At 40.7% G+C, this 14,580-nt stretch overlaps 1 protein-coding gene across 4 annotated transcripts in view; it reads right to left on the bottom strand.

Annotated features, from left to right (window-relative positions):
* Positions 1-14,580, bottom strand: part of PPP1R9A (protein phosphatase 1 regulatory subunit 9A) — a 245,320-nt gene that overhangs the window by 99,176 nt on the left and 131,564 nt on the right. For all 4 annotated transcript variants that reach the window (XM_074984713.1, XM_074984711.1, XM_074984714.1 and 1 more), the window contains exons 3-4: positions 5,213-5,345; positions 4,569-4,689 (exon numbers count right to left, since the gene is read on the bottom strand). In XM_074984713.1, coding sequence (XP_074840814.1) covers positions 4,569-4,689; positions 5,213-5,345 — 254 coding nt within the window. The remainder of the gene's footprint in view (positions 1-4,568; positions 4,690-5,212; positions 5,346-14,580) is intronic.

Here is a 14,580-nt window from a genome sequence, read left to right on the forward strand (position 1 = left end):
GATTAATTTAAATTTCTGGAATAACTTGCATAACTGCTACTCACTATCAGAAAGGGTTGCAGAATGAAGTGTTAAAAATATGAATTAAAATTTTGCAGATCTATTATTTAGTATATTTCAAGTCATGAACCATTATTCATTTCTCAGCAGCTGTTCATAGGCAAATTTGTTATCAGAAAAATATCCTTTACACCTGTTCAATTCTTAAACTGGGAGACAATCCATACAAAAGAGCTAGCTATCCTATCTTATATCATAGGACTATCCATATTTCTTGTTTAGTTTGCCCTCTGATTCCTTTATTTTTTATTACGCCTATTTGTTTATCATGCTTCCCTTAATTTGGATTGAATTTACAGCAGTCTACCTCGTTAAACTGGCAAATGACATTTACCACAGAATATCCTTTCCATGGCAACTACCCAATACCACCTTCTATATTTGGAGACGCATGAAACAACACAATGGTGCTCAGTCACTCAGAATTCCTTCCCTACAGGTTTCCCATGTTCCTTAAGAGCGAGTAATGCACACAGTAATCTGAAGACTTTTGCAGAAAGACATGGGAAATTTACTGCCGCTACCAAACCATGATAGTTGGTCTGAAAATTACGAATATTAGAAATGCCATTATATTTCTTAATTTTTATTTATTAAATTATTCTAGGATATTTGAGACATCCCTAAAATATATATTCGGATGTATTACTGTAAGATGGGCTTTTTGTTATCTTTAATGATGACCACATAAGGATGAAGCTGAAATAACTCTCCACAGATGTTGCACCACAGATGTTTCATGTTCAGGGATAAGCTGCTCTTTATTCAGAAGGCTGAGAGCCATCATCATCACATTCCCAGTGAAGCCTCTGGAACTTATGGCAGCTGAGAGGCTCCTCCACTCCCGTCTGTTTCTCACAAGTCTTTCTTCAATGGTTTCCCAACTATACCTTGGGTTTTTCAGCCTGACTTGCAAAGCTCTTCACAAAGTTGTTTTTGGGAGGCCTCATTTTCACCTACATTTAAATGAATAAAGAATTTTGGAAAGAACATGACAGCATTCTTTCTCAGTTGCCTGAGCACTAGCTGGAGATAAATATTAAAGGGACCAAAACAAAAAAAATTAGTATGACCTCCTTGGCTGACAGGTTCTTCCTGGAAGTCATCCAGAAAAATGAGGGAACAGACTGGTGCTCTGAATAGTAACTTTGTATGTACCATTTAAAAATGCAAGTCAATTAGAAAGTAGAGTGAGAAAAGTGCAGAAATATGAGGCCCCACAAATAGGACTATTGTGATTAGCTAGTCTGACCTTCTGCACAACGTACGACATAGAATTTCACTCAGTAATTCCAACATCAGTCCCAACAACTTGCACATTAAAACACACACTTATTATTTAGAGTGGTAGAAAATCCACCACCACATGGGACATAAGTGTCTCCTCTTGTGTTAGTAACATGTTTAAAGCCTGGTAGGTCAAAGCCTTTGCCTGAAATTGGTGTCTCTTCCCCAAGAATTGTGGTGGGACTTGCATGTCCAGATTGGGAAACAGACGATGCTAATCATCAGCATTTCCAAACTCTCCTGAAAATTTCAGTAAATATGGAAATTTTTATGTTAGTTTGGGTCTTCAGCAGCAGACCAACCTTTAGCCTGGTTTGGTCAGTGTACAATAGCACCGCCTTGCATAGCCTTCTGAAGCCTGTTCATCTTGGAATATTACAGATATTTTGTATCCAATAAGGTGCAAGAAATTAAAATATAAGTTTGGAGTAAAGATTATAATTTCACTAAATTTTAAAATATCTACTACTCTATTATTAAATAGTAATAGAGAGGTAGGTGTGTTCATCTGTATTATAACAAAACAAAACTGCAGTCATGTAGGACTTCGAAGAATAACAAAATGATTTATTAGGTGATGAGCTTTCGTGGGACAGACTGACTTCTTCTGGGTCTGTCCCATGAAAGCTCATCACCTAATAAATCATTCTGTTCACCTATAAAGTGCTACATGATTGGTGTTTTCTTCTATCATTAAATGGGAAAGAAGCAAAAAGTTGAAAATAAAGTAGTTTTTCTTCAAAATGGAGCAGGCACATTTAATTTTTGGTTCGGATTGTGTTCCTCCCCTTATCTGTGTTTTGGACCTCCATGTGTGTCAGAAAACCTTCCAGTTGACAACGCCAGAAAGGTGGACCCAGTGGCAACATTGGCTGCATACAGCCAGACCCGTAGTGACTGCATTTAACCATTAGCACTTGATAGTTCATGATCCTTAATGGCAGAGTCACAGGTGAGAATTTTTTTCTGCTAAAAAGGTCAAGGTGTTTTGATCATTATTATATAGCATGCCCTTTACATGCTGATCACTACAATGCCAGTTCATTGCTTCCAGGCCTAAGACGTTTAGTGCTGGATAGGCAAACAAAAATTCAGAGTCCTGAGCTGGAGGTAATATTTCTTAACAGCCCATTTACACATTGTTGGTATTCTTGCAGGGGTGATGTCTGTCATGGATTTGGCAGGATGCAGCGGGACCTCATTAACAGGAAGGGAAACTAAGTTAGAGGAGTCCACTGTTGGATATGTAGGTGCTTATGATGTGACTTAACCTCTTCCAGGGGGGTCTGTAGGGAGTCCATGATGTGCTTTATTAACTCTTCGAAGTGTCTGGCGTCATCAGCCATAGTCACTGGCAGAGGAATACTTGCCTCATTTGAGGAAAATGAAGAAATACTTGTTTGAGGAGATTCTTGTGCCTGAGGTCACAGCAGAGGGACAGCTGCAATACAGGGTGGAACTGAAGAGGGCCGTGTTTTACTTTTAGTGCCAAGCGTGCATGTTGTCCTGGGAAGACCCTTTGGGGGAGAAAAAGGTGATAACAACAAAGAGCCCTCAGGAGGCACCACGACCATATGTAAAGTGTGGTATCTTCACAGTACTGAGGCCATCGTAGTGGTCAACTGTGATGCAGACAGTTCTGAAGAAGTTGTGAATATTATTCTATTAAAAATTAAATGCTTCTTTGAGACAGTGTCCTGTTTCTGTTGTACCAAAGGTTTCAAAGCATGCTTGCTTGTCCTTTTTTTTCTGATGAGCCCAAAGCTACAGGCTCAGGATCAATATTGAGCATCTGAAGCCTCAGCCAGATCCAGAATGGGACAAGAGGTCGCTGTAGTGGCCTTGTTTAACGGTGAATGAGGGTTTTTTGAGGTAGATTCACCTTTCATATTAAAGTAGGAATGGCTGAGCAAGTAAGCGTCTGACAATACTTTATTACTCAGCGTTCAGATATCCAAATCAGGATCAGATCCTGATGAGCTATGCAACATGCAAACAATTATAAAGACAGCCCCCTGACCGATTAAGTTCACAATATTACAAAGGAATTGACACATGAAATAGAAAGCCAATAGCTACAATTTTTAATGAAACTGTAAACTCAGGGTTCATGACTTATGACTACAGAATTAGCACCTACTTTTAAAATCAGGAGAGAAAAGGGATCAGGGAAACTACAGGACTGTTAATTTAGTCTAAACTGAATGCATGAACTTTGAACAAATTTTTTTGGGGCAAGTAGTTAAGGACATAGAGGTAAGGGGTAACTGTAATAAAATACAACATGGTTTTACAAAAAGGAAATCATGTCACATCAACCTGATCTCTTTCACTGAGGAGACAACCGTTACTTTAGACAAAGAAAACACAGTACATCTAATCTAACTAGATTTCACTAAGACCTTTCATACAGTTTATGAGACATTATTAAACTCAAGAAAACTGTATTAATGTGAAAACTGATAGATAACGAACTGGTTGAAAGGGAGACCACAATGGGCCATGATAAAAGGTGAACAATCAGGTTGGAGAGAATTTATTAGAGGAGTTCATCAGGGACTGGTCTTTGGACCAGTCTTATTAAACATTTTTAATTAAGATATTGGAACAAAAAGTGAGAGTGTGCTCATGAATTTGAGGATGACACAAAATTGCCAGCATAGAGAAGAATCAGCATCTCATACAAACAGTTAAACTGGGGCAACTGGAGTTCATGCCACCAGAGACTGTCATGCAGCTTGACCAAATATGACATAATTTCTAGAGTACTGGAGTAATTGAAAGAGAAAGGGGGTTACTGCTTTACCAATGTGGAGGACAGGGGTTTGCAACAGGCCTGCCACTGAGAATGACTGCAATCCCAAGGAGCGAGCACAGGTCCTCTGGTGATTAAATGTCTGTCAGGTCACAACAAGCAGGGATACAAGAAGTTATACAAGATGAAATATTCTGAGGAGATTGGAAGGCCTTTCATTCTGCCCACGATAGTCATGAACAGAAGTGCTGGTAATGTGCTAGACAATATTGACCTCCTGCGGTGTGGCAAATTCTCTCATCCAGCACTGGTCAGGCCCCATGGGTGTCAGGTGAGAGAAGTTCAATTTGCATAAAAGTACACACAACTTTTTGCCATATTAAACAACCAGCTATAATGTTCTACAACAATCAAAATCCATAATAACTATTGTTGAGGAAGAGTCCAAACACTGAATCTAATTTACCTGCCATCTCTTTCAGCTGCCCCACCTTCTGTTACTGTTTTGACAAATATTCCCAGTTTTTCAAGGCCTGCATCTGCTCCAACACCCATTCCAATAATACTGATGCCAAGTCCATCTTCATCTGTGGAGAAGACAAGCAAAAGCTGCAATATATGTTTGATTTGAAAGTAATCTGGCATTTAAAGAAGTACATTTGTACTCCGTCTTTTGTTTTCTTTTGATATTTTCATGATTAAACCTCCTTTTCATTTTTCCTTTGGGGAGATCCTTAATTTTCTACAGTTTTAATAAGATAGATAATAGACAGATAATACGATGGACAGTACTGCATTTGCAATTTGGAAAAAAATTACTACAGTTGCATATGATGGTCAAAGTTCAAAGAAGAATTAAAAATTAATGTGAAAAATCACACCAATTAATGTGCAAGCTGAATTAAAGTAAACAATACTTTTACAGATACACAGATCTGTGTGTCCTTGAACTTATTCCTCAAATAACATTACTGAATCTTCTGTCTTAAGGGCCAAGAGGTCTGTAGTTCCTTGAGAATTAAAGTTACGCCTTCTAGGGAAGAGCAGCAATCTCTTTACAGTGTTCTACGTGGGTTCAGAGAAATTGCCAATAGTGCACAGGATGCGTACCTTTTTCTAGTTCCACTGGGAAAAGATCTAGTTTTTCCACACGCTTTTCCAGTTCATATTCAGCTGATGCAGCCACCGGATCAACTTCATCATTTCTCCGGTCATAGTCTTCATTGGAGTATGTGTTGAAAACCTTTGAAAATATGCCAATATTGATCAACTATCCACTCCAGAAAAGACTGTAAATCAGAAAGAAAGAGCTGCTATATATATATATCTCCATGTTGGTGGGGTTTTTTTTAAGGCAATGTCTCTCACATTCGCTCAAAGTTCAGTTCTTTAAAGTAGTGTGTGTATGGATCAGGAGGGAGGGTGTTTAAATCCAAAACAGCCTGCTAAGGACCAAAAAACAATTCTGAATATAGCTAATTCATTTTTAACAGACATGTTTTACAATGACTCATTCTACTCCTTTCAATAATTAACCAAAAAAAATATGGTTGCAACCAAACACTGTTCAATCTAGAAAGTAAAGAATTACAGAGGTTTAGAAAATGAAATACATAGGAACTACTGTGAGTAAGTGTACCTTGTATGTAACCTCAATACTGATGTTTCCAAAGATACAATTTGCACACACACAATACCAAAGAGGAAGCTGATTTCTGCTAATGTGAAAATTAAAATCTACATATAAAATTAAAAATTACGCTGTATCTTTAAATTTTAAGATTGCAGCATGGTATTATTACTATACAATTTAGATGAACAGATGTAACATTTCAACTCTGTTATATGACATGTCTAATACACACACACACACACACACACACACACAAACTTTTCAAATGCTACTGTAAGTGTAGACTTTGTTTACCTTTAGGCAATATACATATTGATGTCTGTTAAATTAATCAGGGATTACTGTGATCTTCTGTAAAAACCGCTAACCCAGGCCTCAGAAAGTTGGACAGTTAGAAAGATGGAGAGAGTTGTTCACATTTTTGAGCCTATGTTCACTTAGCTGTCCCAACATGGCAGTAGTGAAGGAATATACAGTGCTGTGAACACAGATACTCTAAATTCTTCTGCCCTACTTCTATCATTGCAGTCAATCCTTTAAACAAAGGAAACACGATACTATACTATGCCACCACACCATCCACACAATTTCACTCTTTTCCATTTCTGTCTTACAAGTGCTCTACATAAGGGCAGAATTAGGAACCCAAAGAATCTATACTATTATAAAAGGAGAGCTGTCTGTCTGTCCCTCCATTCATCCCACTGTAGTCATGAACATTACCTGCGGCTGCTGTGGTTCACGTGAGGCTGAGGAGGGGTCAACACAGGGGAGTTCCACCTCTGTGCCCACTGGTGAGATGCAAAGCCAGGGCAGGGTTTGCATGGGGGCAGCTCCCTGCCCACCTCTCTGTGCCCCAGGAGGGAAGCAGGTTACCAAGGAAAGGAAGAAGGAAACCACGGTGCTGAGGCAGTAGCTCTTGGAAAGGAACCACCCGCATCCCGCACCTGCCTCCCGCAGCCCCTGTGCTTCACCAACCTGAGACCACTGGGATCCCTTCTCACAGCCTCCCTGCCTCTCCTGCCCTTTATAACCATGCCCTTGCCCCCACTTCCTCTGTCCTGCAGCCCCTCCCCCTTCCCCATTCCTGCTACACTTCTCTGCTCCCTCCCCCCACCCCAACCCCTCCCACTACTCCCCAGCTGCAGCCTCCCCTCCCCTTGGCTCACTGCCAGCCTGTCTCCTCATACACCCATGTGCTGGGAGTTGCACTATGCTTCCCCTGACAGACAGGTGCAACCCTCCAGTGGCTCCCTCCACCGGCCCGCGGCCGCAGTGCCCAAGGCCCCTTCCCTCTTCCGCATCTGGCCAGCAGCCATCTGTCCAGCCCAGTTTTGCCCCCTTGACTCCTCGGTGAGCCAGCGAGAGGGAGTTCACCTCAGACCCTGCTTTCGGGCCCTCCCAAGTGCACTGTGGGGTGATGCACCAAGGAGCATGGGGCACCCCCATGCATGCTCTGCCTGCCACTTGCTGAGGGTGCTGGGGAAGCAGCTGCTGGCAGCACCCCTCCCGCTGGGGACTGAGGGAGCAGCATCCCTCCACATGCCACAAAGGCCTGAGGACGCCCCCTGGAGCGGGAGTTGCACTACTGCTGCCAGCCTCCCTCCTGCTCGCTGTCTCCAGCTGTCCAGTCTGAGCGTGGGAAGATGATGTTCTAGAATCTTCTCATTTGTCGTTCAACGCCACCAGTTTCCTATCAGCCCAGCATTTGCAATGACGATAAACAAAATTCAGGGACAGAGTCTAGAGAAGTGTGCAATATGTGTTTACCTGTGCCAGTTTTTACTTATGGCCAATTATATGTGGCTACACATCAGACAGGCAACCCCAGAAACCTCAAGATGTACGCGGATCAGCAACCTTTCCATAAGACACCAAGGCGCAATGTACAAGTTAGGTTTCAGAATGTGCTTGCCCACAATGTTGTGGATACAGAAGTGATTCAGATGTCATGAGTGCTTGTAGGAAAGATTGGTGTAGTGTTCTATATAGCAAAATAAAATTTGATTGAAATACCAACAGGCTGTATGTTGGCTTTCATATCAGAAAATCATTCTACTTGTGCAGATAAATACTTCGCTGTAGCTGCCACAAAGGGGTGGACCCTGCTAGTAATTATAAACATATCAAGTAAATGAACCAGAAACAAAACAAAACAGAAAGGTCAAAAGAAGCCTTCACTGACTGCAATTCCATTCAGATGCCAGACAACCACTGTTTCCTTGCCAGGACTGCTAAAGTCTATCACACCATTATGGCCAAGCTCACCACCCTCTGACCATGCCACTGAGTTGCCCATTTAACATCAAAAATTAATATTCCACTTTTACATTTGATTTCTTAATAGAAGTCAGAGAGATCAAATGTAAGAACACAGGATGTTCCTCATCACATTTGCTGGCAGAAAGATCCCTAATACACTACAAAAATGCTTGTGTGGCAATTAAGTATGCCCTAAATATAAATGGAAGCAACTGCTTTGAAAATTTCACTGTGTGATACAAGTTTTAAAGTTTAACTCCCAATGAGCACATAAAAGAAAACGACTGTAGCTTAAATGGCACTGTTATTGGAATGAGTTGTTCCCTCCTAGCAATTTGTCAGCTGATTGAGCAACATCTTTGACGTCCCATCTATCTAGAACTAGTTGCACTCCATGCTTATTTTTTTAATTATACAAACTGGAAAAAAAAACCCTCTGTATCCCTCACATTTAACATATCTTTTTTATTTCTTTGGCACACATTCCTCAATTCAACTTTACAATATTTTCTGAATCTTTGGAAATACTGACTGAAAAGAAATGAAAACAATAAGACTGCAACAATTAAACCTACAGTGCAGCATAAATGACATCTTTTAGCACCAAATCTCATCACATCAGAGATGGCTTTCCAACTTGTAGGCACACAGAATTTTAGATGGGGTCTTGGCACATTTTTGCTTTGGATTTAAGCCTAGAGGTCACATGCTTCCCCAAAGAAGCTAAACTCATCACAAGTTTTCTTGGCAGAACTCTCAATCACCTTCAAATTAGTAGGACTGTCAAGAAACCTTACAATACCAGCGGGAATACAAAGAAAGCAGTCATCACTCAAAGTATTGATGCTTTTTTCCAAGGTAATAAAATATCTGCAGTGGTGCGGAAAAAACTTAGCACATAAATTCCCCTAAAATGGTAGCTATATTAAGTTTATTGTAAAGAAACCAGTCCTATAACACTGTGTTACTAATAACACAGAAATGGCGAAAAGGTTGTCATGCTCTTTGGAGTGGCTCACAAGCGTGAATGCCTACTTCCGGACAGACTATCAGAAAATAGGGCAGACATCCTGGCAATGCATTCTATAACCAGATTTCATAACAACAAATGCGAACTCCTGGATCATGATATCAGTCTTACCAAGAGGTCACAGATAGTCTCCTCAGAGATTCCAGTCTATCTTGTCAGCCAGGCAAATTGGATTTTTTGATAAAATGACGATTATTCCAAAAATCACAACACCGTACTGTGAGACTGGCAGCAACAGGAGACCACAGCCTGTTGCATCCACAGGTTGGTCTGGGGCAATCGCCTTGGGACCCCGCACTTTGGGGACCTCAGGGTGCCCAGCAGGTAATGAGGGGGTCCTGGCACTGGTACTCACCAACAGCACTGGGAAGAGAAGCGACCCAGCCCACTCCACTTCCCTGGCTCCCAGGCATGTGGTTAAGGGGATGAAGCTTAGGAGAAGGGGCAGCATCACCCACTGCACTCAGTGACAGGAAGCAGAGTGACATAGCTGGGAGCTGGCGGAGCTGAACAGAGCAGGCTGGCACCCCAAACCTTGCCACAAGCCTTCTCCCTGAGTGGTATGGCCTGGGGGGTTAGTGGAGCACCTGGAGCTGGCAGCAGGGGTCACTCCCTCCTCCCCACTTTCACTCTCCAAAGGTGGTGGGAAGCAGAGCAACCTGACCCCAGCCCACTCCGCGAGCTCCCAACTATATCATTCTGCTTCCTGTCTCTGGTGAATGTGGGCTGAGGAGAGATTCCACCCCATCCTCCCACAAGTGACATGGGTGGGGACAGGTCATGTCACTTCCCACAGTTAGTGGGCGCACGGCTGGATGCAACTCCTCTGCCAGTGCCAGTCCCTGCTCCCCGACCAGTTAATCCTACAGGCTGTGATTCTCAGGATATGGCGCTTGGGACAAGAGGTGGAGTGGGGGTGAAAGACTGGGAAAAGGGTTGGAATGGGCAGAGCACGGGTGGAAAGAGGATGGGCATGAGTGGGTCTGGGCCTTGCATCTTTCCTAGGGATGGCCCTGCAAGAGACCTCTCACTTATCCCAGATCAACTGATAATTGACATTTTACATGATAGGCAATGCTGGTAGCCAATTCTACAGTAAACTAACTAAAGGTTTATTAGCTGGGGGTGGGGGGGAAAGAAGAAGAATGAGCTACACAGAGGTCAAAGCAGATAAAATACATGCACCAGTAAGTCACAGTTTGTAATTCCAAATTGTGGCAGAGATAAACTTCCTGCTTCCCTAAAGGCTTTTAAGGGTATCCAGATTGCCTGTGAGGACCAACTCTGTGAACCTGTTACACTTCCCTGTAAAAGTCCAAACAATCCAATCCGTTCTCACAACTTCTTTTCATTTCTTCAGAAAAGAAGTTGACACTGTCTGTAGCTACATGGGATTTTCCTTTAGTGACAGAGGGTGAGGAATGTGTTTAGAATCACTGGCCTCCAAACATCACATATGATAACCACTTGCTTTGAAACGAGACTTTTCTGTTAAAGTTCTTTATTTGCATTCTGCAAGTCGTCTCCTTTGATGAATTATTTAGAGGAATATCTGCATGTAAAAAGTTTCCTATTCCATTATAACTGGATACAGATAAATTGAAACAATGCACCTAACATGCCAGTAATTTTCATGAAGTGTAAACACCAAATACTCTTATATATTTAACATTTACTTGTACCTATACAAATGCGTAAGTAAATTGACGTGGGACAAGCACCTGGTCTGTCAGTGTCACAAAGGTTATCATAAATCTACTGCAAAAAAGTTACCATCTAAAAAGGTTACCAAAGAGAGCAGATAGATACTGTAACAATCACTTGGTTAGGCAAATTCTGACAGGAAACAAAGTGTAAATTTTGAAGTTTGAGAGTCATTAACCACCTGAAGAACTTAACCAAGTGTTGTGGTGGATTCTATTTCACTGATAATTTTAAAATCTAGATTGGAAAATTTTCTAAAAATATTCTCTAGGAATGATTTTGAGGAAGTTTTATGGCGTGCGTTATAGAGGAACTCATACTAGATGGTCACAATGGTCCCTCCTGGCGCGGGAATCTTACGAATTTTGCTTTCTGTAGGTTTCACAACTGAGTGAACTAGTTGGCCAGGTTGGCTCTTTCTATTAGACAAAGTCAGTCATCATTACAAAGGTACCACAATACTGCATATCCTACCTGCTCCTCTTTTGACATCCAAACAGAAAAAATCTCTATGAAAAAGAAAAGGATGGCTAGCTTCAGGCTAAATGACATGTTCAATAAAAAAGTCAAAAACCCTTTATAAATGTTCCTGAAATGTGGAGTAAACAAGCCTCAAGCAAGGTTCTTTACGAATGCATATATTAAGTGTGTGTGTTTGAGACCAGAGGAAAGAAACAGCTGTGGAAACTTTCACGAAGGAAAGAAACGAACTTCCTTAGTCTGTCATAGTTTTCATTGCCTAATCTTATTTTTAAAAAATGTTAGGCCCACAAAATGTCTGTGAAATTGTCCACCCAAATTGTACATGCAGTTGCTATTACGGAACACAGAAACTTGGTAACTGCATTTAAGTGGACAGTTAAGACCCACAATGCAGTCACCCAATTTTCATTCATAACTGCAGTAGCTGCAAGCAAAATTAAGTTAAGTACATTACACATCTAACTTTGCCTGGTGGTTCCTGAAGGAAGACAGACAGCAATTTAAGTGGTATAACTGGGATGCAACCTTATTCACTTCAACAACCTACCTGAACTGTACAGCACAATCATCCTTATTTCCTTAATGATTTTCTGGTGCCGTGCAAGGCTGTCAACAGCCCACCCCCTCTATAGTCTAGTAACATTGCTGGGACGCTATTGCTCTCCCCCTCTCTGAGGCTAAAAGGGCTCAAAGAGAGGAGGTATGGCTCCCCACTGTACCAGACATGTGAAGCCCCCAGTCCCCCATTTCCCAGTTTTATTTATGGGTAGTTTCCTATAAATCCCTGTCCAATCCTTTTAATTTAGAAATCATACCCCATTCATAATGAATAACTGTATTAGACATCTGTCAAAATGAAGCGTCCTCAATTTCTTTGACTGAGAGAGAGATTTATGAAACTGGGACATAAATACTCCAGCCCCTAGTTACCTGGAAGGGTAATGCCTCCATGTGATCCATCCACTCCCTGTTCCTTCTTAAATCATCCAATTAAATTTTCCATTTCTTCTGTATCTTTTGGCAACTGCAGAGGCAGACCCCTACAGAGGCAAATCCCCTTTTCTCCTGCCATGCCAGATAAGAACCCATCACATACAGTTTTCTTTTAAAAGGTCCTGATTGATCATTAATTACCCCTACTGAAAATACAGGAGGTACAAAAGATGAAATGTCTAGATACAATGGAAAGTAAACGACAGGTTTCTCTTTCCACATGAAGCCATTTCAGGTTATAACAATTTGGCTTGTGAGGTCTGAAAAGATTAATTCTCTTGGGGGTATTTTACACAGGCTCTCTCTCCTACAGATGACATCCCAACCTTATGAAGATTCTCACCCACAACCACAGTCTATACCACAGGAACACCAGTCCTGGAATTTTTCCTTGCAACAAAGACCTCTGCCTGCTTTGTCCACATATCTATTCTGGAGATACCATCACTGGACCTAACCAGGTTATTCACAGAATCACGGCCACATTCTCATATTCCTCAACTAACATCATATATGCCATCATGGGCCAACAATGCCCAGATGCTTTATACATTGGACAGACTTCAAACTCTCTTAGACAAAGAGTTAATGGGCACAAAACAGACATAAAAACACTCCTGATCCACAAACCTGTCAGCCAGCATTTTAATGGAGTGGGCCATTCTGTTAATGACTTAAAAGTCTGCGTCTTTCTGAAGAGGAATTTTCACAACAGTCTGGAAAGAGAGGCTGCTGAACTCTCTTTTATATTCAAATTCGACACGTGAACACGTGGTTTGAACCGGGATGGGAATTTTCTGGGTCATTATAGGGGTTCTTTTGCATACTTGGCTTAATCTAATTCTTGACTCCCCCTCCCACACATCTTCTGCCCCTCTACTCTCTGATTTGGTCACCTTGATAATTTTTTTTCTGATTTGTCAACCTTGATTACTATTTTTGGTTCTCTGTGCCTTAAACATTGAGTCTATTCTGGTATGGCTATAGTCTGAAGAAGTGGGTGAGTCCCACGAAAGCTCACCACCTAATAAATTATTTTGTTAGTCTTTAAAGTGCTACTTGACTGCTTTTTTGTTTTGATAGGACATCTTTAGTAACTGGTAGATCTGCAAAGGGTTAAGCATGAGAAATGCCTCTTTGATCTGGTCAGGTCTTTAAAAAGAAGTTCCCTAACTGCTGTCAGAATCTTCCTGTCCTGCCATGGCTGTCCTCAGAATGATTAGCTTTTCTAGTACCCTAGTTTAAGTTCCAATTAATGAAAGTTTAAGAAAGTTAAATAAACATCTGCAACAGTGAATAAAAAGAAAAAAAGTCCATGCATGGTCAGGATTTGTTTTAAAGCTTACAGTGCACGTCACTGAGACATCTTTTTGTGTGCTTTGTACAATGGAACGTGATCCCAATACAAAGAAATCTAAAATGAAAGCTGAAAATAAATAAGAATGTAGAAAAAAATGGAAAAGGAATATAGAGATCAATTGGCAAACTGGTACATTAATAAGTGAAAGAAAAATTATTATTTTAAAATGAACCAATGTGCTCATTGGTAGAAAATGTACTGTTAAGGCACTTGCCAACCCATTGCAGAACCTCTTTTTGTGCTTTTACCTGGAATAGCAAACAATACACACTTGAAACTTCTATGCATCTATCATGTGTCAAATCATAAAAACAAATACAATTTACTCAGTTATGAAGATATTGAAGCAGATTCTAGAGCACAGAATCACATTTTCAGGACCAGTTGTAAACAACATATTGTAGCTCAAAGAATTTTTTGAAGAAATCTCCTTACTGCACAAACAGTAAATAAAAATCACACGATATCAAAGGATCAAAAGCAGAAGACAGAAAGAAGCATGATTAGCAGTTATCTATAGAGTCTGTGTATTTATTAGCACAGTATTAGACATCTCCAGAAGTGGCATAAAAGTGTGATCACATATATAAAACCAAAACCTCTTTTAAAATAGCTTTTTAATGATTCCTAAAGAGAAGCTCTGATTATTTTATTACTATATTTAAGACTAGATATTTTCTAAAGGGTTTAAAATAACAAAAACAAAAGAGAAGGCCTGTAGCAAAGATGAAGATTGAACTGCAAACACAGCAGAGTCTACAGGTTTGCTTTTAAAAATGGAATATATGCACTTTATATAACTCTTAAGCCCATCATTTTAGAGTGTGCTATTCTACGTTTTTCAGCTCATGCTAACAGAGTTGATGTAAGAAGCAAGAGAGCAGTGGCTCCTGGAAAGTACTTTATTATACACAGTGTCACACAATAAAATTATCACTGAACATCCTTGAACCCAAGTTCAAAATGGTCTTCAGACAGGCACTGTCCAGCAGAAGTAAAAGGCCCAAAACCCC

This window comes from Carettochelys insculpta, chromosome 2 (assembly GCF_033958435.1).
Source record: "Carettochelys insculpta isolate YL-2023 chromosome 2, ASM3395843v1, whole genome shotgun sequence".
NCBI classification, from domain to species: domain Eukaryota; kingdom Metazoa; phylum Chordata; order Testudines; family Carettochelyidae; genus Carettochelys; species Carettochelys insculpta.